The sequence below is a fragment of the Heteronotia binoei genome, chromosome 17 (genome assembly GCF_032191835.1).
Source record: "Heteronotia binoei isolate CCM8104 ecotype False Entrance Well chromosome 17, APGP_CSIRO_Hbin_v1, whole genome shotgun sequence".
In the NCBI taxonomy this organism is placed as follows: Eukaryota; Metazoa; Chordata; class Lepidosauria; order Squamata; family Gekkonidae; genus Heteronotia; species Heteronotia binoei.
In genome coordinates, this window is record NC_083239.1 from 21,360,745 (window position 1) to 21,384,645 (window position 23,901).

The window sequence follows — 23,901 nt, forward strand, 5'->3', positions numbered from 1 at the left end:
GACTCAGCGTGGCTCCAACATATTTGAGATAGGACCTGTCTCCTCTTTTATGGCTAACTGTGGATCATGCAAAGAGTGCACTGTGCTTCCCACATTTGATGGGGTGCATCTGATACTTGTAACGCCACTAAAAGCCTGAAAAGTATACAGGATCCAGCATTGCCGCTGGAGAAGCAAGCTAATGCTGCTGCTTAAAAAATTATATTGAAATGGAAAAGAATGCATTCTTCCCATCCTCATTTAGCCCAGAAGATTCCTTATCTTAACCCAGCCAGTATGGCCATGTGGATGCATACCACAGTAACCTGGAGGCTAGACTATTGTAATGTGCTCTGTGTAGAAACACCAAAAGCAACTGGGAAACACCACAGCTCACTGTCAAGCACTGAGGGGGAGAATGCGTGTCACATCCTTCTGCTGTCACTCCAATCCATTACTGGGTTCAGTTCAAAGTATTAATGGCCTTGAACCCACACACCTGCAGGACCCCTGTCCTGTCATGACATCTTTGCTCATCTGAGCAAATCTTGGAAGACTGTAGAAGGTGCCCCCCCCTCAAACAGCCATGTGCTGCCTGTATATTCTCTGCAGTGGCCCCTACCCACCACAGAATGTGCAGAACATAAATGTTCAGAAAGTTTTTTTTTATTAGGAGGTTAGAACTGCATTATAAAGCAACAGCCCAGGAGGGTGCTTTTGTAAGAGAATGAGATTGTAGTCTGGTGCAGCATTCATTGTATCTGGCAAAGGTATCTGACGAAGGGAGTTTTGATTTACACTGTGGAAATCTTGCTGGTCTTTAAGGTCTTTCTGGATTCAAATCTTGCTCTTCTACTGCAGACTGACCAACACAGCTAAATACCTGAATCTCTCTTTACCCTTATATGTGTTCTCTAGCTTCTAACTGTCCTCTAGTCTAAACAATGCAGAAAGTGGATTACAAAGGTTAGTGATTCTCTTTCTGCATTGTTTATAGATTCAAATGGGCAGCCATGTTGGTCTGAAGCAATAGAACAATGTAGGAGTCTAGTAGTACCTCTAAGACCAACAAAGTTTTATTCAAAATGTAAGCTTTCATATGCAGGCACACTTCATCAGACTGTACCCCATTCCATTGTCTGATGAAGTATGCCTGCATATGAAAGCTTACATTCTGAATAAAACTAGGTTGGTCTTAAAGGTGCTACTGGACTCCTACATTGTTGCACTGTTTATAGTGAGTCATGTCTTACACAGGTCTCTGTTTGCATTATTTTCGAATTTTGTAATCCCAGTCATATTGCATTGCTAGATGTCTTATGCTGTCTGATCAGTAGTTTTAATATTTGCCATCTGCCTTGAGTCTTGCAATTCGTGTGCTTAACAGAGCATGGATCCTGTTCCTAATTTTTATCAACATACATTACTGTGTGTCTTTTTAATAGAAATGCATCATTCAAGTGTCATTTAAAAATACAATACCAATTAGTTTGAACATGCACAGAATTGCAGCCTGAGAGGTGCAGGCCAGGTCTGCCATCCAGTTTTGGCATCTTGTCACAAACCAGGATGCAGTCTCAGAACCAGATATTAGAGATTCCCAGGGTTTGTCTTAATAAAGACAGTTTGTGTGTGCCTTTCCCATTCCAGGGAGTGGTCACAATCAATCCACATGCATCTAAAGTAGAGAGACGGGCCAGGCCAGGCCAGACCATCTGGATAACCATCGCCTTATATTTCAGAATTAAATACTCCTCAAGCAATTTAGATTTTATTTGCATCTTCAGTGTTCCTCCCTGAAACATCAAAACATTTAAAACCAGTTTTGTGTCATGCTTAGATTGTCCAGCTAGGTTCTTTGGGATCCAGGTTCAAATCTCCACTCTGCCATGGAAGCTTGCTTGGGTGACCTTGGATAATCACACACGCTCATCCTAATCTACCCCACAGGATGGGTATAAAAATTAAATGGAGAAGAGACCCATGGAGGAGGATATTGGATTTATATCCTGCCCTTCACTGAGAGTCTCAGAATGGTTTACAATCTCCTTTCTCTTCCGCACCACCTACCACAACAGACACCCTGTGAGGTAGGTGGGGCTGAGAGAGCTTTGAGAGAACTGCTCTTTAAAAAGAAGCTCTTTCAAGAACTGTGACTGAGCCAAGATCACTCAGCAGGTGCATGTGGAGGAGCAAGGAATCAAACCAAGTTCTCCTAGGTTGAAGTCTGTACACTTAACCATGCCACCAAACTGGCTCTTCAAACTTGCTTTGGGTCCCCACTGGGGAGAAAACCCAGATATAAATAAAGTAAATAAATACATTTTCAAGTAAACAGGAAGCAAAGAGACATAGACACTAAAAGGCATCTGCAGCTGGAACATGGAACCACTCAAGATGCCTGATCTCCCACCTCATCCAATTTCATTAAAATTCAAATGTACCATGGATAAAAGACTGAAGTGTCCTATCTGCTTTAAGAATTTTGTATAATTTAAAAGTTTGCCACCTATCTCCAAGCCCAACATCGTCAACAACAACAATTTTTTCTTTCATAGGATCCAATTTAATACCACATGTCAAAGTTTCATCTGCAAAGGTCCTGTGAGGCAGACCTGATTCATCCCAAGTGGCAGCCCCAAGCTACTTCCTTATGCAGTTTGACAGGCTCATCCTTCCAAGAAAAGCAGCATCACAGAGGTTACCAGACCACAGCTGCAGGGATGACAGTTTGTTTCTTTGGTGCTCCTAAAATTATTGTGTCCCCAGCCTTGAGTTCCTTGTGCATTTGGGCCACTGTGCCAAAAATATACCCCCAAGAGGAAGGAGAGAAAGGGAAAACATTTGGATTTCCTCCCTCCACACACAACACAGTAGATTTTATTCCAGAAGCATAGTCATGTCAATCAGTTACAACAAAAATAAATAGCAGTCCAGTGACACCTTAAATGCTAACAACATTTTATTCAAGATTTTTGTGTGTGTGGAATAAAAGTCTACTTCTTCAGAAACCATCTGCTCAAGGGGCAGAAATAGCAACTTGTCCATGTGCTCCCCTTAACAATTCAGAATCTTCAGAAAAGGGGGAAGTAGGGGACCCAGGCTGGATGGTCCTCAACCTCAGCTATTTCCAAATCACTTAACACAGCGACCCTGAGTAGTCTTCTGCTCTTATAACCATGCAGATTAAAGGGGGGTGGGATTGATTTCTAACATGCTATGCAGAGTGGTCTGTTGGGAATTCAGGCTTCAACATGGAGGTCCTGAATTTGAAGAGCAGAAGGGACTCTCAGTGGTACTTTTTCTGTTATTAGGCCTTCCATGTTCCATGTTTAAAATCTCTCAGGTTTAAACAAAGCCCAGCTAGTTGTCCCTTTCATACTTCCTTCAGGACCTTTACCTGGATTTACAATCCTGGGGGAAATCCCAGCTCTTTGCAACAGAATTAACAACATGAAGAAGGAAGTGGGAAGCAAGAATAGTTCTTGATTCTTTGTGGGATCATAACACAATTTAGTAGTCAGTTTAGAAAATAGCATTAGACGCTCTGCTCTGTTGGGGGGTACACGAGAAGAATTTCCTGGCTTTCTGGAAACTCTATGGTTCAATGGTAGAGCATCTGTTAGGCATGCAGAAGGTTCCAGGTTCAATCCGCATGTCCAGTTAAAAGGGTAAGCTGGTATATGATGTGAAAGAACTCTACTGTTAGAAGAAAAAAGTTGGGGAGCGAAGAACCCAAATTGAATTAAATACCTAAGGGTTAAGAAGATATTAATATATGGGCCCAGTTGTTCTGTTATTCAAATTTAAAACTGATAAATATTAACAGTCCAGGTCTAGAGGTGCCATTGGTTTTTTATTCACCAGTGTAGGAGGGAAAGAATTAATGGTTCCTTTAGAAAAAGAGGGCTGCTGCCAAGACAAATTGAGGGGGGGGGGGAGAAATCACAGAGGAAGGTCAGGGGAAAATGAACAAAACAGGGACAAGTCACAATTATGTTTGTTGTTAATATATAAAGCAGAGGATGTAGATTAGAAAGGGGGCACCCATTAGGGGAGCTAACTCCTCTCTGCGGTCTGTGACCTTAGGCTGCTTCAGGCCAGAGCCCAGCTCAGCTTCCAATCCTCCCGCTCCTGGAGTTCAGACTGTATTCCATTGTTACAGGCCCTTTTTCTCCCAGCCCACCTTCAACAGAGGAAGTGAGCCAGTCGGGTGGAAGCAGGTGCCTGCAGTGACAGAGCATGGGGGGAGTTCAGGTCCCCTCACCTCCACCTCTCTTTTGATGTCAGAATCTGACACCACCACCCTCCACCAGGTGATAGCAAACCAGGTGGTTTGCTATCACCTGCCCCTGTATATTGATACTGGACTACCTTAGTGGTCTGGTAGCAATGCCAGCCTTCAGGTGGAATCTGGGGATCCCCCAGAATTACACCTCATCTCCAGACTATAGAGATCACTTTCCTTGGAGAAAATGGATACTTTGGAGGGTAGACTCTGGCACTGTACCCCATTGAGGTCCCTGTCCTTCCCAGGTTCCATCCTCAAATCTCCAGGAGTTTCCCAACCTGGATCTGGCAGTCCCATGTCCCATCCCTTGCTGGTGCCTAGGCAACCTGGCAACTCTATGTCCCATCCAAGTACCAACCAGGGTCGAACCTGCTTAGTTTCTGAATTCTGATTAAATTGAGTTATGCTGGGCAATCTAGGCTCCTTGGTCCCATTACGATTTACTTGACCTAGGCGGTAAAAAGGGAAGACAGACCATGCTTTTATTCCCTGTCCCAAAGGCAGGAAATACCAATTCTGAAATTTAAAAAGGCTCAAGAAACTTTCAGACTAAATTTTGCATATTTTTACCAAGTGATTCTCGGTACAGAGAGAATTAGAACACACACACACAACAACAAATATTGGAAAATCCATACTGGTGAGGAAAGCAGCCTTGCATAATTAAACAGACAAAATAAGGCCCTTGGTGATATCCTGGATATGTAGCAATTAGCCCCATTGGGGAAACCCAGCTGGGGCCAAAAGATGCAGCTCTGACAAATCCCTTCCCATTAAATGTGGGAGTGCCACAGAGTGGGAGTAATCCACTGCAGGGGTGGTCAAACTTGCTTAATGTAAGAGCCACATAGTATAAACAGGTGGGTTCTGCCCCTTTGAGGAGGTGCTGGATGTTATTTCTGAAGTTGTGTTCTTAGGCACTTCCCATAGGTAACTTCAGAGGAAAAGCTGCAGGGCAAGGCACCATTTCAAACACTGGAGGCAATCCAAGGACATTTCAAAAAGAAATCTTCTCTGGTCTGATAGCACTAGAGACTGAAAAGCATTTTGCATTAACACTCGCAAATGACTCTTCCATGCTTTGATTCCTGAAACATTAAAAGATCTAGGAGAGTAGATCCAAGATGGACTGGGAACTTGGGAAGCTAAAATATCCCTGGCATAAATCAAGCCAAGCACCTCCTGCAGTGCCATATGGACCATTTGGTTTGTACCTGAATGGTGACCACAAGCTTGCCATGACAAGCTTGTGATCACTTCCTGCCATGACACCCCCAGCCAGTTCCAAGCCTAGCAACCCTGCAGCATTGCCAGAAGTGCTGGATCCTCTCTTGATCCCAATTACCAATGGCTGGCATGTCCTGGGAACTGAGAGCACACCACCTGGGCAAGGCAACTTACCAGTGGAGCACCTGGCCCTCTACTGCATTTGGCATGTTTATTTGGGGACATAGTTCTGCTTGGAAAGAATGCTCCAGATTTGAGAGGAGCATGTGTGTTTTCTTTCATCTGAGTGTGAGGAGGGGTGGGTGGCAGAGGGGGACGAAGGGGGTGCTTGCCCTGGGCACTGATGGAGGGGGGCTGCCAAATTGGGTATGGAGTTCATTGTATTCTATGGGACTGTAAGATAGAAGGTCCCCCCTCAAAAAACACGTAGATCCGGTCCTGTTGGGTGGAAAGCTGCTGGGGAAAATTAACAATGGGAACCTTGCCTTGGAGAAAGAACTAAGAAGTTGTGTTTTAAAGAGTTGCAAAGCAAGATCTGAGTCCAGCAGCACCTTTGAGATATACAAGATTTGCAGGGTGTAAGCTTTCAAGAGTTAAAATTCCCTTTAAACTGAAACTTTAAACCAGCACCAGTCATTCTGAACAGAATCTTTAGGTTTCCTAACAGAAAATCCCCTATATCTTTAATTTTTTAAGTGCTTCCCTGTTTTGAAGAAAGTAGGAAAGTAACCAAATCCTCTAAGCAAGGCCAGACAGGTTTGGTTTATTGCTTAATTAATAGGAATTCCCACTTGAAACTTCCTGCTTTTAGTTTCAAAGGCTGAGGTTAGTCACACATAACATCATTTTCTCTTGTTGCTCTGCATGTATTTGCTTTCAGCAACTGTGTCTGAGAGTGAACTCAGTGTGAATGAAAAGTTTGTGTTTTTCCAGATTAAATTTTCCAGCACAAAACACCACAGCACTCTGGTTGGGAGTAGCAATCCATGGCCCAGAAGCAGCAAAGGACAATCAACAACTAGAAACACCTTTCAGCCAGCACATCTCTTTCTATCCCTTTTTTATCAGTACAAGAAGCAGGTTGGAAAAGGGAAATGTCCAAATTATGTATCCCCCCCATTCATCCCGCCCCCCATGAGAGGCAGAGTGTCCTCTTCTCGCTGGTAATATTTTAGTGTGTGCTGGGGGGTGGGGCGACTGTGGCTGTTGCCTTCATGCTCCTCTAGATCAATGCACAGACAATTCACAATTGAGGCCTTATTTGATTGATTTACACCCTCCCTTCTGGCCTTGTTGAGAAAATGGAAACATTTTTATTCCCATAGGTTTTTGAATTATATTTTTAAACTGCTGCTAGTTTGCAATGCCTTGAAATGCTGCTGCATTATTATAACATTTGTTTCAGGGTGCTTTCATGCTACTATGGCGTGTTTTTGTTGTTTTTACACTGTAAACTGTCTTGTGCGTCTTTTTATTATGAAAAGCAGGCCTCTGCATGGCTTTAAATACACTTTTTTCTGCCATAGTTTTGGCTCTGATGTGTCACAGTCGTGCAGATCAGCATGCTCATACGTGATGTGAAATAAACAACTGGAGAGGAGGCGGCTTTCCATCTAACAAAGAGCTTTTGTTTATCAAATACTATTTTCTCCCCATCTTGAGAAGTCTTTCCCTTCATCCAGGACCCTCAAAATGACATTTCAATTTCAATGTTTAGCACAAAACATGTATTTAATGTAATCAATTAACCCTTCATGAACACAAGTGTCAACTCCAGTCGAGATAGTTTAATAAAACAACAGCATCGTCCGGTTGCTTCTGATTTATGGCAACCCTATGAATGAATAATCTCTAAAATGGCTTATAATTGACAGCCTTGCTGTCATTTTAACTGGAGATGCTGGGAATTGGACCTGGGACCTTCCACATGCAACTTCAATTACCACTGAGCCAGGGCCCTTCTCTCCTGGGGTTTAAGCAAACTGAGGGCTATAGGTTCCTTGACTGAATCAGTCCCATTTCATGTTGGGTCTTCCTCCTTTCTTGCCACCTCCAACTTTTCCTAGCATTATTGTCTTTTTTGGTGAGTCTGGTTTTCTCATGATGTGGCCTTGTCAAAATGTGTTAATAAAACAGCCACCTGGCTTGAAATGTTAAAACATCCCCAGTGACTTGAGGTTTGTGGTCTTGAAGACTTCCTCCTTCTTTAACAAGGTAGCAGAGATAGATCTTTGCCTGGCTAGTGAGATAGCCCTCAGCTTTCAACCAGTCAGGAGTCAATAGAGAAACACTTCCATATGAGAGCCAGGATCTCCATGGACTGGTAGGAAGAAAATGTGGCCCAGTTTGCTGAGCAAATGTATATATGGGGTGTGTGTGTGTGTGTTCTTTAACCTCTTTTAAAGTGCCGCTCAAGGTAGGGAAACCACATGGACCATTGGTCAGCATCATCTACTTAGACTGGCAATGGCTCTCCAGGGTCTCAGGCAGAAGTTGTTCACATCATCCATTACCCAATCCTTTTAACTGGAGATACTGGGGATTGAACCTGGGACCTTTCAACATGCAAGACAGGTGCTCTGCCACTGAGCTAAGGCCCTTCTCTCTTAGGGTTTAAGTAATTGAAAAGGTCATACTAAGTGCTTTTGTTGATGAAGCCCCTTCTCACCGCAAGGCTGGGGACCAAACCAACCACACAGCACAAAGGAAGGTATAAATAAAAACTCAGGCCCATGTGCCAGTCTAGTATGCTTCCCAACTAATGTTGTCAACCTCCAGGTTGTCTGGAGATCTTCTGGGATTACAACTGATCCCCAGGTGACAGAGATCAGGTCACTGAAGAAAATGGCTGCTTTGGAAAGTGGATCTATAGGATTAAAGTCCCTCCTCTTTCAAACCCCACCTTCATTAGGCTCTACCCCCAAATCTCCAGGTATTTCTCAACCTGGAGCTGGCAACCCTATTAAATTTCAACAAGGCTTGTGCTATGCAAAAGGGCAGCCAGCAGCATTTCCACAGACACTGCAAACACTTTGCTCTGTCATTGGTTGAAGCAGGCTGGGTTGGATGGAACCAGGAATCTGTGACAGTCTCAGCCTTGCCTCTCCATCCCAGAGGTGCAGGAACTGGAAAGTAAAACCCATACCACCTGTTTGGCTACTGAGCAGATGGAGGGGCCATTCATTTGCTCCATTTTGCAGTTGTCATCTGAGAAGTCATTGCAAAGGGGGAAGACCCTGGGGGTGGCAAACAGGGTTCCCTTGCCCTTGCAGCTAGGGATTGCCTACTTCAAACTGGGAAATGCCCTGAAGATTTAGGGGTGGAACCTGGGGAAGGGAGTTGGGGAGGGGAAGATCCTCAGAGGGGGTATAATGCCATAGACTCCACCTTCCAAAATAGCCATTTTCTCCATGGGAGCTGTTCTCTGTGATATGGAGATCAGTTGTCATTCTGAAGAATCTTCAGGCTTCACCTGGAGGTTGGTAACCTGTAAAGCACCACCACCTGGTTGCCAAGTCAGAGCCTCTCTTAACAGCTCTGCCCACGCATAGCAACTGCTGTCGAAGTAGAAAGGGGGGGGGGGGAACATTAGCACAATGGTGCTTTATAAAAAGGAATTTAATTCCCATCATTAAGGAAGGGTTTTCTTGCCAGCCAGGAGGCAATCAGGGCTTAGCCCCATATACTACTCCCAAACAAGACGAGATCTGCCTGAAGCAGGGGCAGGGTTTTCGACGAGTTCTGCTCCGGGAGGTACTCCCTGTTTAGGAACTAGGCTTTCATCTCGGGTTGTTTCCTCCTTGCTGGAACCCAAGCGATTTCCTGTTTGATGGAGAATGATTTACAATAACAGCCTCGTCGTTTGTGGGAAGAAGGGCACCGCGAGGCCTTCCGCGTTGCTACGGGCAACTGTGGAACGTTTATTTAAATCCAGCGAAAGCGAAAGTCGGCGGGGAGCAGGGAGAAAGGAGAAATTGAACCGGTTGCCGCAATTATGCGGGCGGGTTGCAGGGAAGATGAACAAGTCGCATTCTGACATACCTTTCGTAACATACGTCGCAAATTCTTCAGGGTCAACTGGTTCCCTAAATTTCCAGAAGATGAAACCGAATCCTTCCATTCTAAAAAGCAGAGTTTCTACTACAAGTGGAAGTAGCTGGGAACAGCTCTGAACATAGGAAACTGTACTTTCCAGGGTGGTTTCCCAGTTGCTTCAGCTTCCAATACCGGGAAGCAGCAATGGGACTTCCAGCTGGCAAGATCCCCCCCAGTTTCCCTCCCCAGACGCCACCATCAGCCATTCCCTCTCTAGTGGGGGGCTCTTCTCCTCCTCCTCCTCCTCCTTCTCATCATCATGGGCTGAATTACACAGATTGCTTTATCTGAATTCCCAGCTTTCATTTTAATTTTTTAAAAATGTAAGTCTGTCCTGGGCACCTGGCAGCACGGTATAGCTGGATCTCAAGGTCGAGTACTCAGGAGAGACCTCCAAGGAAGGCTCTACAGAGGAAGACAATGGCAAACCACCACTGCTTCTCACTTGCTTTGAAAGTGCCTTGCTGGGGTCGCCATAAATTGGTGACAACTTGAAGACACTTATGGAAGTCTCCATTCCCTTGTTTTAGGCCTTTCTCTTTATTTATATCAGTAGAACAATATTAAATTGCCAATTTAAAAAAAAAAGTGGTGGGGGGGGGCGATGGCTGCTACATGGGCAGGAAGATCTAAACTTTCCCTCCCATGTGGCAATCATTCATGCTTCATGGAGATCTTTTCCAAAAAGTTTCAGCAAAGCAGCAAAGATGGGAGAAAAGCATGGAGAAACCCCAGGAGGTCCACAAACACCATAATGCTGAAAGCAGGAAAAGAGCCCACCTCCCAACAATGTTGAATCCGGGGCAAGTAACCAATGCAGATATTTTTTTAAAAAAAGGAACCGGCAACCTCAATATATATTTGTTTCATTCGGAGGTTTTGCTTCAGTTTGGTCACCAGTTTCCCCTTGCTTTGATGTATTTACTTCATTGAGACCTCACTTTTCTCCCCAAAGGGGACCCAAAGCAATTTCCAACATTCTCCATTTGGTTTTGACACACTCCTTTTGACAAAGAATAGTCATGCCTATGCTTTGTGTGTGCATGGGGGTGTACACACATTTTTGCCACTTCCACATCAGTACCTACCATTTTCCTTACCTCAGCCCTCCCCCACAGCCACCGCATCTAAACATAGTTATCCATCATTGCTCCTTATGAAGTCTGGCACACAAGAGATAGTCTGCTTCCATCAGAATGTAGAAAGTAACATTACTGTTTCTCCTTCAGTAGAATAATAAAGGCTGCCACAGGAAAGGGAGAAAATACTTGCTCTCTGCTACCCCAGAAGGCAAGATGAGATCTAATAGGCTGAAGCTGTGCATGTGTGTGTAAAGCATCATAAAAGGCTGACTTTTGGCAACCCTTCATGTGATTTTCAAGGCAAGAGATGCTCAGAGATAGTTTGCATTACTGCCCCCATGTAGCAACTCTAACCTTCCTTGGTGGTCTTCCACCCAAAACCTAAGCAGGGTCGACCCTGCTTAGATCCTGATATCTGATGAAATTGGGCTAGCCTGGGCCTTTCAGGGTAGGCTTGTTACAGGAAGGGAAAGTTTGGTTGAGCATTAGGGAAACTTTGTAATGGTGAGAACAGTTCAACAAGAAAGATAGTTCCCAGGAGTGGGGGGGGGGGGTCTCCAGTGTCAATTATCCTATGGAAATCTGGGGAGTTTTTAGAATGGAAAGTGAGTGCCACCACACTTGGCTTGCCATTTCTGGATGAGGAAATTCTTGGAGGCTTGATGATGGAGCCTGAAGAGGGTGGGGGTATAATGCCACAAAATCTACCTTTCAAAGCAGCCATTTTTTCCAGGGGAACTGATCTGGAGATAGCCCCACCTTGAAAGCTGACAACCATACACCAAAAAGTGCCATGGGGTATTGGGGCTAATGAAAAAACGCCAGGAGAGTACCAGGCAAGCATCCTCCCATAATGTTTTTTGAATGGGTGCAACTTGCAGAAACTACCATGATGCCTTCATGATTTTCTGAGGCAGACACCATCTGCTCTGTGAAATGGAAGAACTCCAAGATGGGCTGCTTGCCCTGGATAAGAAGTAGTGGCCAAGAAAACCACTAGCAGACATAACTGTGAGGAACACTGATCTAGGAGGACAAGGGGGCGAGCTCTCGCTCACTGGAGGCATCTTCAAGGAGTGACTGGACAACCATCTGCTTGGAATGCTCTAGCTTTGGATAAGTTGTTCTGAGCAGGGGTGGGGTGGATTAGATCCTGAATTTCTGTTGTCTCTACAGTGCAAGGATGGAAGGGCCAAGGAGGCCTTTATGCAGCTTAGTTCTTCCAGCACTGCACAAGGCTTAATATAGAACCTCCCAATGCTTTGTGGTTGCCTTGCCCTATCAGCAGCCATTCTGTGATTGGCTCCACACTCTAGGGCAACCATTTTGTTGTAGTACCCACTACCTATTCTCAGTAATTCAGCAGTGGCTGCAGATTGATCTATGTGATTGGAAACATACTTAGTTGGGAGGTACACAAAATGCAGAGGAAGGACAAAATAAAACCTGTGAGAATTACCAAGGAGATATCCGGGATCACAAAACGCAAATTCTTGGCCTTGGAGGAGACCTGAGCATTGGCCACTTTGAGGGACATGCAGCAAGGCTCCAAAACTATTAAGGAGTACGCTGCAGAGTTCTGGACCAATGCCGCCAAGGTGAGGGGTTGGAGCGAGTTGATGAAAATTGAGCATTTCACATGTGGGCTGAATGCCAGCATCCTGGATCGAGCTCTCCAGCAAGCGAGACCCACAACCCTGATGGGTTGGATCCAGCTAGCGGGAGAGGTAGAAACCAACACGAAGAGAGTGGCCATGCAACGCCAACATCAAAGCAGTAAGTCGAGACGGGAACAGAAACCAGGGGGTAAGGCAAAGGTGAAGAAACCCCAAGGGGGGGGGTGCCAGTGGGAAGACCCCGGGGCCCCGCAAATGCTTCCGATGCGGGAACCCGAACCACTTGGCTAGCAGCTGCCCAAATCCTCCTCATCCACTGTCAAGCGCCTCCAAAACAAGCACTCTGGCTCCCAAAAAGACAGCTGGCCGCCCTAAGGAAGCGGTGAAGAGCAGCACCGTAACCTCTTCAGCGAGAGATGACGACACCCTTCTCATGGATGATCTGAGTGAGATGTCTTGGACGGATGAGCCATCGGGAAACAAGGATGACCTGCTCTAAATGGTGCCAGCCAGCAGGTCCCTGAAGAACTGGCACCACTCAGGGTGAGAGTAACGGGGTCGCTATATTTTGTACCCGTAGTTTTATTAAACCACAGACTAAAGAGGTTTGTGCAGGTGAAGGCCCTAATTGACTCGGGGTGCACGAGGGACATAATCACCCTTAAATTGGTAGGTGCACTGGGGCTAGCCACGATGGCCCTACCTTTCCCCATCCAGTTTGAACAGATGGATGTGTCGGTCATGAGGGGGGAGCCCTGTGTCTTAGAGACTCAACTGGTGCCTGTAGGGATCAAAGATCACCGGGACCAGGAGATTTTTGTAATCGCCCCCTCATCCACTTATGATGTGTTAGGAGTAGGGTGGCTGGCCAAACACGAGCCGGGCATATGATGGGGTGATCAGACGATAGACTTCACTGACCCGAGATGCAAAATCCATCACAGGAATACAGAGTGGGGGCCTCGACCCCCTTCCCAAAATGAGAAAGTATGCTTAACGATGGAGGAGGTCCGAGCAATCCCCAAACCCTATCAAGACTTAAGGGGGGTGTTCAGCGAGCAGGGGGCCGATAAGCTCCCACTGCACCGGAGCACGGACTGTGCTATTGAACTGATCCCGGGGCAAACCTTGCCTAAGGCCAAACTGTACTCCATGGGTTGGCCAGAGAAGGTGGAGTTGCGAAAGTTTTTGGATAAAAACTTAAAATGAGTCTTTATTAGACCAGCCACTGCCCCCCATGCGGCCCCCGTCCTTTTTAGGAAAAAGGACAGCTCACTCAGGCTTTGTACTGATTTTCGAGGGATTAATGGGATTTCTACTTCAAATGCCTACCCCATCCCCCTCACCAAGGAGTTGCTCAGCACGGTGTCTGAGGGGAAGATATTCACCAAACTGGACTTGAGGGATGCGTACTTCAGAGTATGCATTAAGGAGGGGGATGAGTGGAAAACAGCCTTCACACACCCATGGGACAGTTTGAGTATTTGGTGATGCCGTTTGGACTGCAAGGGGCACCGGGGGTGTTTATGAATTTTATCAATGATGTATTATGAAAGTTTTTGTTTAAGGGGGTGGTGGTGTATGACCGCCCTGCACCCCTTAAGGTGACTTACGGCGACCCCTGCCCCTCTTTCAGCCTTTGTTTCTTCCTTCTGGTTTTACCTCACGACCGCTGAGTAAAGGGGGTGGGTATAATAAGGATTTCTAGTCTCTTTGGGGTTTTCTATTATTTTCAGATAGATGGATAACTATGTATGTAGGGGACCACTGCCGATTTGCTGCTTATTCCAAATACTCAGGCACCAGAGAACTGAACAGTTCACCACAGATTTTTATTTACACACAGTCTCCAGCTAGGGGGAAGGGATGTATTTACATAGGCTATTTTGTATCTTGGATGAATAACAGTTGCTAAACAGTTCAGGCTTTACAATACAGAGGTTCACTGAGGTATCTCAGGGTACACAGTTCTTATTTTCTTCACTCTCCAACCTCTAATTAGGTTGGCCTCTTGGGCTTTATGTGTCTGGTCTCTTGAGCCAACTGGTGTGTCTGCTCCCAGCCCTCCTGACTCCCTCAGACCCACATCTCTCCCTCAGCAACCTTGTTAATTCTTAAGAGTAGTGTAAATATTTCTGTGACCACTCAGGTCTTTCACTGTGACACTCGATTGTCACTCTCGGCCACCTGGCTGTCTCCACAGAGCTAACAGCAAGCTTCACTTCACCAGAAGTCTCTTCACAGCTCTCTGTATCAGCTCTCTCTTCAGCTCTCCTGCTGACCATCTACTGCCCACTTCACCTGTCTCCCTCGGACAGTTGCTGACAGTTGACTCTCCCGCCGTTATCTGTCACTCACTCATCCTGAGAGTTCCGAGCACTCCGGCCCCCACCCTCAGATCACATGACTCTGACTCCCTGAGTCCTTAGTTTTTCTATTAACCCTTCCAATTCCATCACATGGTGTACCTGGATGACATCATTATCTATTCTCAAGATATGCAGTCACATGTAAAATTGGTGAGGGAGGTGCTGAGTGCCTTGTTGAAGCATAAGTTATACGCTAAACTGTCAAAATGTGAGTTCCACAAAACAGAATTGGACTATTTAGGATTCAGAGTCTTGGCTCAGGGGTTGGCGATGGATCCGGGCAAAGTTCAAGCAGTGTTAGACTGGGCTCCCCCGAGGACACGTAGACAGCTCCAATCATTCCTTGGGTTTGCAAATTTTTACAGAAACTTCATACCGGGGTTCGCCCAAATCATGCTTTCCCTCACTGAGTTGTTAAAAACGAGGGGGAAGAGCCCCGACGCATTTAAATTGGACACCTAAATGCCAAGAGGCGTTTGATAAACTCAAGCGGCTGTTCACTAGTGAGCCAGTCCTGAGCCACCCCAATGAACTGAGACCCTTTATTGTGCAATGTGACGCTTCCAATGTGGCCGTAGGAGCCATCCTCATGCAAAAAGATGAGGAGAGGAGGCTGAGACCTTGTGCTTACATTTCAAAGAAATTCTCCCAGAAGCAAAGGAATTGGTCGGTGTGGGACAAGGAAGCATTCGCGGTAACTTATGCTTTGAAAACATGGAGGTCTTGGCTGGAAGGTGCCAAGGTCCCTTTCAAAATCTGGACAGATCACAAAAATTTGGAAGCGCTCATGGGGAGGAGGAAATTAAGTGAAAAGCAAATCAGGTGGGCAGGGTTTTTCTCCAAGTTTGACTTTGTGCTGTGGCATATCCCTGGAACAAAAAACTTTTTGGCGGATGCCGTTTCCCACCTTCTCCAACACAACAGTCAAAGGGAGGAAGTGGTAGACTCCTTAATTCCCCCCTCCCAAGTGGCGGCGATGGTAACCACCCGGACTAAGACAAAACTGGACCAGAGTGCTTGGGGGGGGGGAGCGTCTGGCTTTGGAAACTGAGAAAGAGGGGGAGGACAGGCTGGAGGAAGTACAGAAAAAGGGGGATGGATTCTGGTACAAGGGCGAGAAGCTGTACGTTCCTAAAAGTTTACAGCTAGAAGTCCTGCAGTACTGCCATTCAAACAAATTGGCTGGTCACTTTGGATACATGAAAACGCTCCACCTAATAAGTAGACAATTCTGGTGGCCGTCCATGAAAAAGGCTACTCACCCATGGTCGGTAGTATCGATGGATTTCATAGTCGAACTGCCGCCCTCCCAGGGAAAAACCTTAATTCTGGTAGTAGTGGACACCTTTTCCAAACAGGCGCATTTTATTCCCTGTGCGCAACTGCCGACTGCAAAGCGACTAGCTTATTTATTTTTCCATCATGTGGTGAAACTCCACTCATTCCCGGACAAGATAATTAGTGATAGGAGGCCACAGTTCGTTGCCAACTTCTGGAGGGAGTTCTGCAAACTATCTGGTATAGAACAAGGGTTGAGCTCTGCCTATCATCCTCAGACAGGCGGGCAGACGGAACGCGTGAACGCATTGTTGGAGCAGTACTTGCGATGTTATGTGAACCATATACAGTCCAATTGGGTGGATCTATTACCATTTGCCGAGTATGGCTACAATAACAGCGTGCACAGCTCAACCAAAGCTTCCCCCTTCCAGATTGTAAATGGGTATGAGGGCAAGCCGGTCCCGCTATTGCCAGGCGGGGAGCAAGCTCGGGAGCCCACTTCGTTCAAACAGTGGTGGGGAAAGCTGGATAGTAGCTGGAAAGGGATTCAAGAGAATCTAGAAAGGGCCAAGGAGGCGTATAAGAAGCAATATGATAAATCTCATGTACCTGTATGGGATTTCAAAGTGGAGGATTCGGTATTTGTGTCAACAAAAACCCTCCCACTGAATCAACCCTCAAAAAAATTGGCCTATAGGTTCTTGGGCCCTTTCAAAATCAAAAGGGTGATAAACAAAGTAACCGTGGAGTTAGAACTGCTCAAAATGTTTAATAAAGTCCATCCTGTTTTTAATTGCAGTCTTTTGTGAAGAGACCCCGGGGTTTCGCTCTGGCACCCTCGACTGTCAGCTCCACATCCTATCCAGATTGGGAATCAGAGTCATCATGAGGTGCAGGAGATATTAGACTCAAAATTGAAGTGTGGGACTCTGTATTATTTGATTAAATTGAAACATTTCCCAGCCAGTGAAAATGAATGGGTAGCTAAGAAAGATGTATTGGCTCCAGAATTGGTTAATAAGTTTCATCAATCTTTTCCAAACAAACCCCGAGGTTGATTTTTTTGGGGGGGGCAGTATGTCAAGCATGGTTGAATACTATGGTCAATTTATTGTTTTAGAGTCCTTCAAAAACCTGGTCTGTATATTTTTTTGTTATTCTTTCCCTTTCCCCGCTTTATGGCTGTTAATTAAGAGTAGTGTGAAGGGAACAAAGTAATCAGCACCTTCCCATATATCCTCCAGAGGGAGGATAAGACATCTGGGAAAGCAAGGACAAATTCCTGATAAACGTCCTGGGAAAGTAGACAGTCTGCTAGTTTAGGTGTGAACACTTCCCCGCGGCCCCCTCCCTTGGAACCCTTTTGAAGCATGCTTTAAAAGTATTGTATCAATGTATTAGTTTCATTACTCTCAAGAAATGGCTTCGGCCAAAGTATCGGTCTATCAATAAACGTAGTCTTTGTATCAACTTCGCCTTGTCATTGAACCCGCATGCTTGACATTTCATTCTTTCCGCCTCAGGCTACATCTATTGTTCAGGCATACCAGCCTACCTGTTGCTGCAAGGATTACAGAGACAAATGGATACAAAGTGCTTTGGAACATACTACACAAATATTAAGCATTAGTATTAAATGGTGAGAGATCTTTGATTTGGGGGAAAATTTGGCAACCATAATAATGGAAACTTTCCCTTCCAAAGAACTGGATGCCTAAGGAGCCATCAATGAGAGAACAAAGGGGTGAAAAGTCAGTTAGAGAATTCCAAGGAAAGTCAACAGCCTCAAAAACTCCATAAAACCTAGACTGCAGTGCTGTTTTATTGCTACAGGCAACAGGTGCCTTGTAAACAGGGTGGGAATAGATTTGCCAGCTCCCAGGGCCTGGAGTTCTCAAAGAATTAGGATTGCCACCCTGCAGGTGGTACAGAGTGGTAAAGCTTCAGTACTGCAGTCGGAGCCCTCTGCTCACGACCCGAGTTCGATCCCAGTGAAAGCTGGTTCAGGTAGCCGGCTCCAGGTTGACTCAGCCTTCCATCCTTCCGAGGTCGGTAAAATGAGTACCCAGCTTGCTGGGGGGAAAGGGTAGATGACTGGGGAAGGTAATGGCAAACCACCCTGTAAAAAGTCTGCTGTGAAAATGTTCTGAAAGCAACGTCACCCCAGAGTCGAAAATTACTGGTGCTTGCACAGGGGACTACCTTTACCTTTTTAGGTGGTGCCTAGAGATTTCTGGCTATCAAAATTGGTCTCCAGACAATCAAGATTAGTTCCACTGGAGAACATGGCAGCTTTGGAGGGTGGGCTCTATTGCAGTACATCCCTCCAGGCTCCCTCCTCATATTTCCCAAGCTTGAATTAGCAATCCTAGAAGAGAGGTTTTTTTAAAAAAAATCCTTCTTATTCTGCTCTCTACTCTGCAGCAGCCCCTTCCCATGCCAGTTATTTCCTCCACCCATCATCACACTCAGCCTATTTGCCCCTCTCAGCCAATGGAATCATCTCCACCATGCTGCTGAATGTTTGCTGTTTGCCATGGAAACAGTTGCCTTAGCAACAGAAGGGGGAATTCCATCCTGTGGTCCTTGCTCTCCAGCATCACAGTTACCGTCATTAGCAAGACCAGAATCCAAAAATACCATTAGGAAGGCCTCATTACATCCTGCATAAAAGAAGTCAGACTCTGGGATACAGAAAAGAGAGCTCAATGTCAGCTCTGCCCCCCCCCCCCATATTGGAGAAGATAATGCCCCCTCCACCTGCATTAACCATGTGAGAAAACCCTCACTCTGTGCTCTTTGGAAAACCTTCAGGGCTTTGCCAGACATTCCAATTCCAAAAATGTGGACACACTCATTCCCCCCTCCCTTTTAATGCTGAAGTTTACAATTTTTTTACAAAAATTTTTGCACTGCTGGAGAAATGTAAGAAATGTTACATTTAGTCGAAAACCCCAAAACCAAAGTGGGGGCTGCACCAGCCAGGAATATTAAAAGATGAAGCTTTGTCAGTTGATTATATTTGACTTACACTATATAATTCCACCTTGAGACTTGGTGAAAGGAAGACTATACATAATGTAAATCAAAGAATAAATCAGAAAGTAGGTGGGCGAGGAACAACATCAGTGATGAGCCCTATCACAAAATCACACAACTGGAGGCCTTGATCAGTACATTAAATCAACAGTACGTTAAATCAACAAGGATTGCAGGGGGATTAGTCAGCGGGGTGCAAGTTTCAGGAGACAGGACTGAAAGGGCACTTTTAAAAAGAATATTTTGGTCCTGATAGGGCATTTAAAAAATAAAAAAAATGTATCAGTGTGCCTTTCATTCTGATGAGGAACATTTGTTGATTAAATTTACAAGTTGCTCAAGAGCTTGAAAAAAGCCTACCTATAAAGCGGTTTATGATACGAAGGCAGAAGCATTTAATCCAGGAGAAAGCAGGAGGCCTTTCAATGTGAACCTGTAAGAAGTGTCACAGGATGAGCTATCTTTTGCCCCATCCTGGGACTAAATTTCCTACCGAGGGCCTGCCTGGTCCATATACCAAGCCAGTTGATAGGGGACACACCTTCTAGTACAGACAGCTATACAAGAGTGTTGGTCTTTGGAGTGGTCTTACTACTTTCCAACATGCTCCATAGTTCAGAGTAACATGAGATCATTCCCCTATTTAAAAAGAGTGCCCTCTTCTTGTTTCCATTGCTCCATTCTGGTATCTACAGATCTTGATATTATTACTAGGGCCAGACATATTTGTGGAGCTATAAACCTTGAGAAGCAAGCCTCATGGAATGCAGCTGGGTTTACTTTTGGGTATGCATGCAGAGAATCAAGCTCTAAAAAGTGCCCAAGCACATTGGGACAGGCCATGACTGAGCCTCTAGCAGCGCATTCCAAAGCAGATCTCTTGGAAAGCAAGAAGTGCCAGAGAAAGTGACCTCAAGCAGCTTAGCTCTGAAGGGAATGCTCCTGTCTCCCAACCATCCCATTCTCTCTCCTCCACCCCACCCCCCAGCCTGTGGAATAATATTCAGCAAGGTCAGAGTGGCAATCTGTGTACAGAATTGTCTATCCCCTCTGCTCCCCAAATCTGCAGCAAAGGCAATTTGTTTTCACAAGACTGCAGACAATGCAGGGCTGTGCTGAAGTTTTTGCTGGGTCACCACTACAAGGACAGCCTTAGAACATTAGCACGAAAAGCAGCACTGGGTGACCTCAAGCATGCGTTGAGAAGCACAAGGCTTTAAAATTGCATCATTGTTCAAGCTTTGAAGGGGGGGAACCCCTCATTTTTTACACAGGAGGGGTTTGGTGAACACAAAACAAGTCAGAGAATTTTACGCTGAATGACCACACATTAGAGTATTTGGGGAACTTCACATCACTGTAGTCTGAACACTCCTTTCAACAACCTCTCCAAGATAATGTTGTTATAATTACCCAGATAACAGATTGAGGTGTGGTTATCTGAGGCAGGTAGGATGGCAGCTTGGCCCAAGGCCACTGAAACTGGTCACGGCCAAAGAGAGATTTTAATTCAAGACTTCCTGGGGCAAAGCATCAGACTCCAAGGCACTATGATACACTGCAGTTCAGCCCTGGTGGTGGAAAGTGCCATTAAGATGAAGCCTGATCATGGTGACCCCCCATACAATTTCTAAGGCAAGAGAATAACAGAGGTGGCTTGGCCATTGCCTGTTTCTGCATTGCAACCCTCGACTTCTTTAACAGTCTCCTATCCAAATATGAACTAGGCTGACCCAGTTTAGCTTCCAAGAGCCATTCTCATGGTAAAGAGAGAGGTGCTGGAGCCAGGCCCTGGATCTTATTAAACCCTAGTTGTACAGTGGTAACACAAGCAAATTGCGTGTTGCTGCAGATCTATGAAGAAGGCCAGCTAACTGCTGAATACAATGTTAAAAAGACAAGAACTTGAAAACTGACAAGCCCCTGCAGTTGCGATCTCTAAAACCACAAGTGAGAACATCACTTGCTTTTCTTGGATCTCTCAAGGCTTCTCATCTTTCCTTCAAATCCCAAGGATGAGATATTTTGTGAGAGAAGCCACTGTGAGCACCTTAGCTAACATGAATTAGAGGAGGGTGTGAAGGGTCTCAATCTGTTTCTTACTGTTATCCCTCTCTCCACCTACACATACACACACAGACTGCTTAGGTATAAATCTCCATCGATTTTATTAAGGCAGCACATGGTCTCTAGAGAATGGGAGGCGCAATAGTTGTAGCGTATAGCTAAACACCAAGAGGAAAGGAACTTTTGGCTTTGCACTTCAGAACTGGAGGGAATACCAGTTATGAGTAGGAAGGAAGGCAGCACCACAGCCAAGAAAAGATTTTAAGAACATAAGAGAAGCCATGTTGGATCAGGCCAAAGGCCCATCCAGTCCAGCATTCTGTGTCACACAGTGGCCAAAAAAACCAGGTCATCAGGAGGTCCATCAGTGCGGCCAGTTGCTGAATTCCTACTGAATAGCTGAAGAGTTGGGTTTGATACCCCGCTTTTCACTACCCGAAGGAGTCTCAGAGTGGCTTACAATAGCCTTCCCTTCCTTTCCCCACAAGAGACACCCTGCGAGGCAGGTGGGCCTGAGAGAACTGTGACTGACCCAAGGTCACCTAGCTGGCTTCATATGGTGGATTGGGGAATCAAATCCAGTTCTCCAGATTAGATACTGCTGGTCTTAACCACTATACCACACTGCCCACCTCCTGGGGCAGCCATTTTGGCTCCACCTCCTGTGATGTCAGAATTCCAAAGATGCCCATAGGCTCAAAAAGGTTGGGGACTCCAATCTATAGCATATTGGTTGTACACCCTGATGAAAGCAAGGTCAGAGTGGCAAAACCACACAGGGAAACAACAAGTAGCATCTTCTGTGGCTGGATATTCTAGACTTGCTGGAACACTTAATCCATTTCTTGCAGCTCAGTGTTTGGGAACTGTTGCAATACATTTGGAGTGAGCTTTCTAAATCATCTGAATTGTCAAGGGAAAGCCAATAGGTGCTTGAGATTTAAAAAAAACAAAACCCTCTGCTTTGGAAGCCAAGCCAAGTTGCACAGCCTCCAATCAGTGCTCATGTTTCAAAGCTACAAAGGCTATGCTTCCCAAACTAGTTTTAATTTGTCCTCCCAAAACACTGGTTTCTTTAGGATGGACACTCCTCTTGTACATGATTCTGGTCCCCCCTCCCCCATTCTTTTACTTTCCCTACTCTGTAAACCCTTTTTTAAAACCCTGCTGTCCCCACTCCTGGTCCCAAAGGCAAAGGGATGGGATGATGGCACATGCAGCACTTGATGATGTCCCGTTCTGTCAAATGCCTGGATTCATTCAGCTGAAATGAAATGAAGACAAAAATAAAAATAAAAAAACCCTCAAAAAACTACCAAAGACAGACAGGCAGAAATACAACAGAACCAACAATAGAGGAAAGTCTTAAAAGCTCTGACTGGGAGAATTCTCTGGCTAATGCTGCAGATAGAATTCTGGGCCACATGGACATGTTGCCCGTTCTTAGCTTGTGCAGTTAAAGCTATGAAGGCAGTGCTTTCACCTTGCCATTAGATTACAGCAGTCCCTCCTTCAGCAGATCTGCAAAGATTCTCCTAGTGGAGACAAGAAACTGCTATTGCTCCAAGGACTGCAGAATCGTGAAACAAAACATTAGCAGTGCCTCAAAGACAGCAAGACAAACTCCCTATGGACTAGTAACTTGCATGCTTGATTTAAACAATTTGCAATTCAGACTAGGCATCTTGATTTTCCTGCTGGCTTGGGCAATATAGGAAAAAAGACAGGTCAAGTGTAAATGAGAACCTGTTGCAGGGACCTTGTTACACTGATTCTGTGATGTAGGCCTCCACTGGAAACACATAAAGCACAAGGCTTGAATAAGCATGTTCCGAATGACTGTTCTGCCAAAAGACTGCCAACATCACACTGGTTCTTGACCTTTGAAAGGAGGGACGCTAACCAAGCAACTGTTTTAATGGGATGGGGCTGGAAACTCACTCCAACAGGTAAGTCTGTCGCCAAGGAAGTCAGCAAGCATTTTTATACATTAACTTCAGCCACAAATGCACCGTCTTGATTTAAACCACAAAATGCTCACAACTCAATAATGGGTTCACACTTGGCTATTTTCTGAGCAGCTCATTTCCCTACCTCTGTGAAGTCTGAAAGTACACTCTTCCAGTCTGTCACTTGACAAAGTTCTTCAAAGATGAGACTGGCTCACTCAAAATAATCACCCAGAAGCAAAATGAACTTAAAATAACTGAGTGAAAAGAGTGGGAAGAAACAACAGACATGCAGACAGAAGAGCAGACTGAGGAACACACCTCTGTAGCGCTCTTGTACTTTGCAGGCCCTGATCTACTCAGTCAGCAAAAGAACCAAATGACAGAGAGACTAAGTGGGGCCAACAGGCACTTCCACGATCTTGCAGAGACTTCCACACAGGCCAGAACTTGACCCCGTATGGAGCCCTAGCAAGAACAGTGTTAATTTCCATGGCAAGTCAAGACTTGTGGTGGCTGGCAAGCAATGCACACGACAACAGAACCTGAAATTATAGCTGCCGTCACAACAGCTTGGCTTCAAATAAGGATCTCCCCAGGAGATCTCAAAGACAGGCCAGAAATCTAAGGAGAATAAATCCGGCTGCTTCAAGTGGGCATTTCTATCAGATGATAAGGCTGCAGAAAGGATAGGGTTCCAGTCTCTTCCTGTCCAATTAAAGGCCAGGAGTTGACTCTTTCCCTAAAGAGAGACCACCCAGGTCAACTGTCATAGCAAATCAACATTCCTGGAAAACAGGCTGAAGTACAGCTGGGTCTCCAGGAGAAGTAGCCCTGCAGTTGCTCCTGAGTAAGCACAACCCAACTCACATTGTGGTGTCACCAAACTGTCTGAGGCAGCCATGC

General features: G+C 45.5%; 2 protein-coding genes across 4 annotated transcripts in view; one reads left to right on the plus strand and one right to left on the minus strand.

Moving 5' to 3' along the window:
* Window positions 1-23,901, plus strand: part of NDUFS5 (NADH:ubiquinone oxidoreductase subunit S5) — a 187,902-nt gene that overhangs the window by 107,612 nt on the left and 56,389 nt on the right. The window lies entirely within an intron of this gene.
* AK2 (adenylate kinase 2) overlaps window positions 21,129-23,901 on the minus strand; it is a 436,257-nt gene continuing 433,484 nt past the window's right edge. For all 3 annotated transcript variants that reach the window (XM_060258467.1, XM_060258466.1, XM_060258464.1), the window contains one exon: window positions 21,129-22,310. In XM_060258467.1, the coding sequence (XP_060114450.1) occupies window positions 22,303-22,310 (8 nt within the window). In that variant the 3' untranslated portion in view covers window positions 21,129-22,302. The remainder of the gene's footprint in view (window positions 22,311-23,901) is intronic.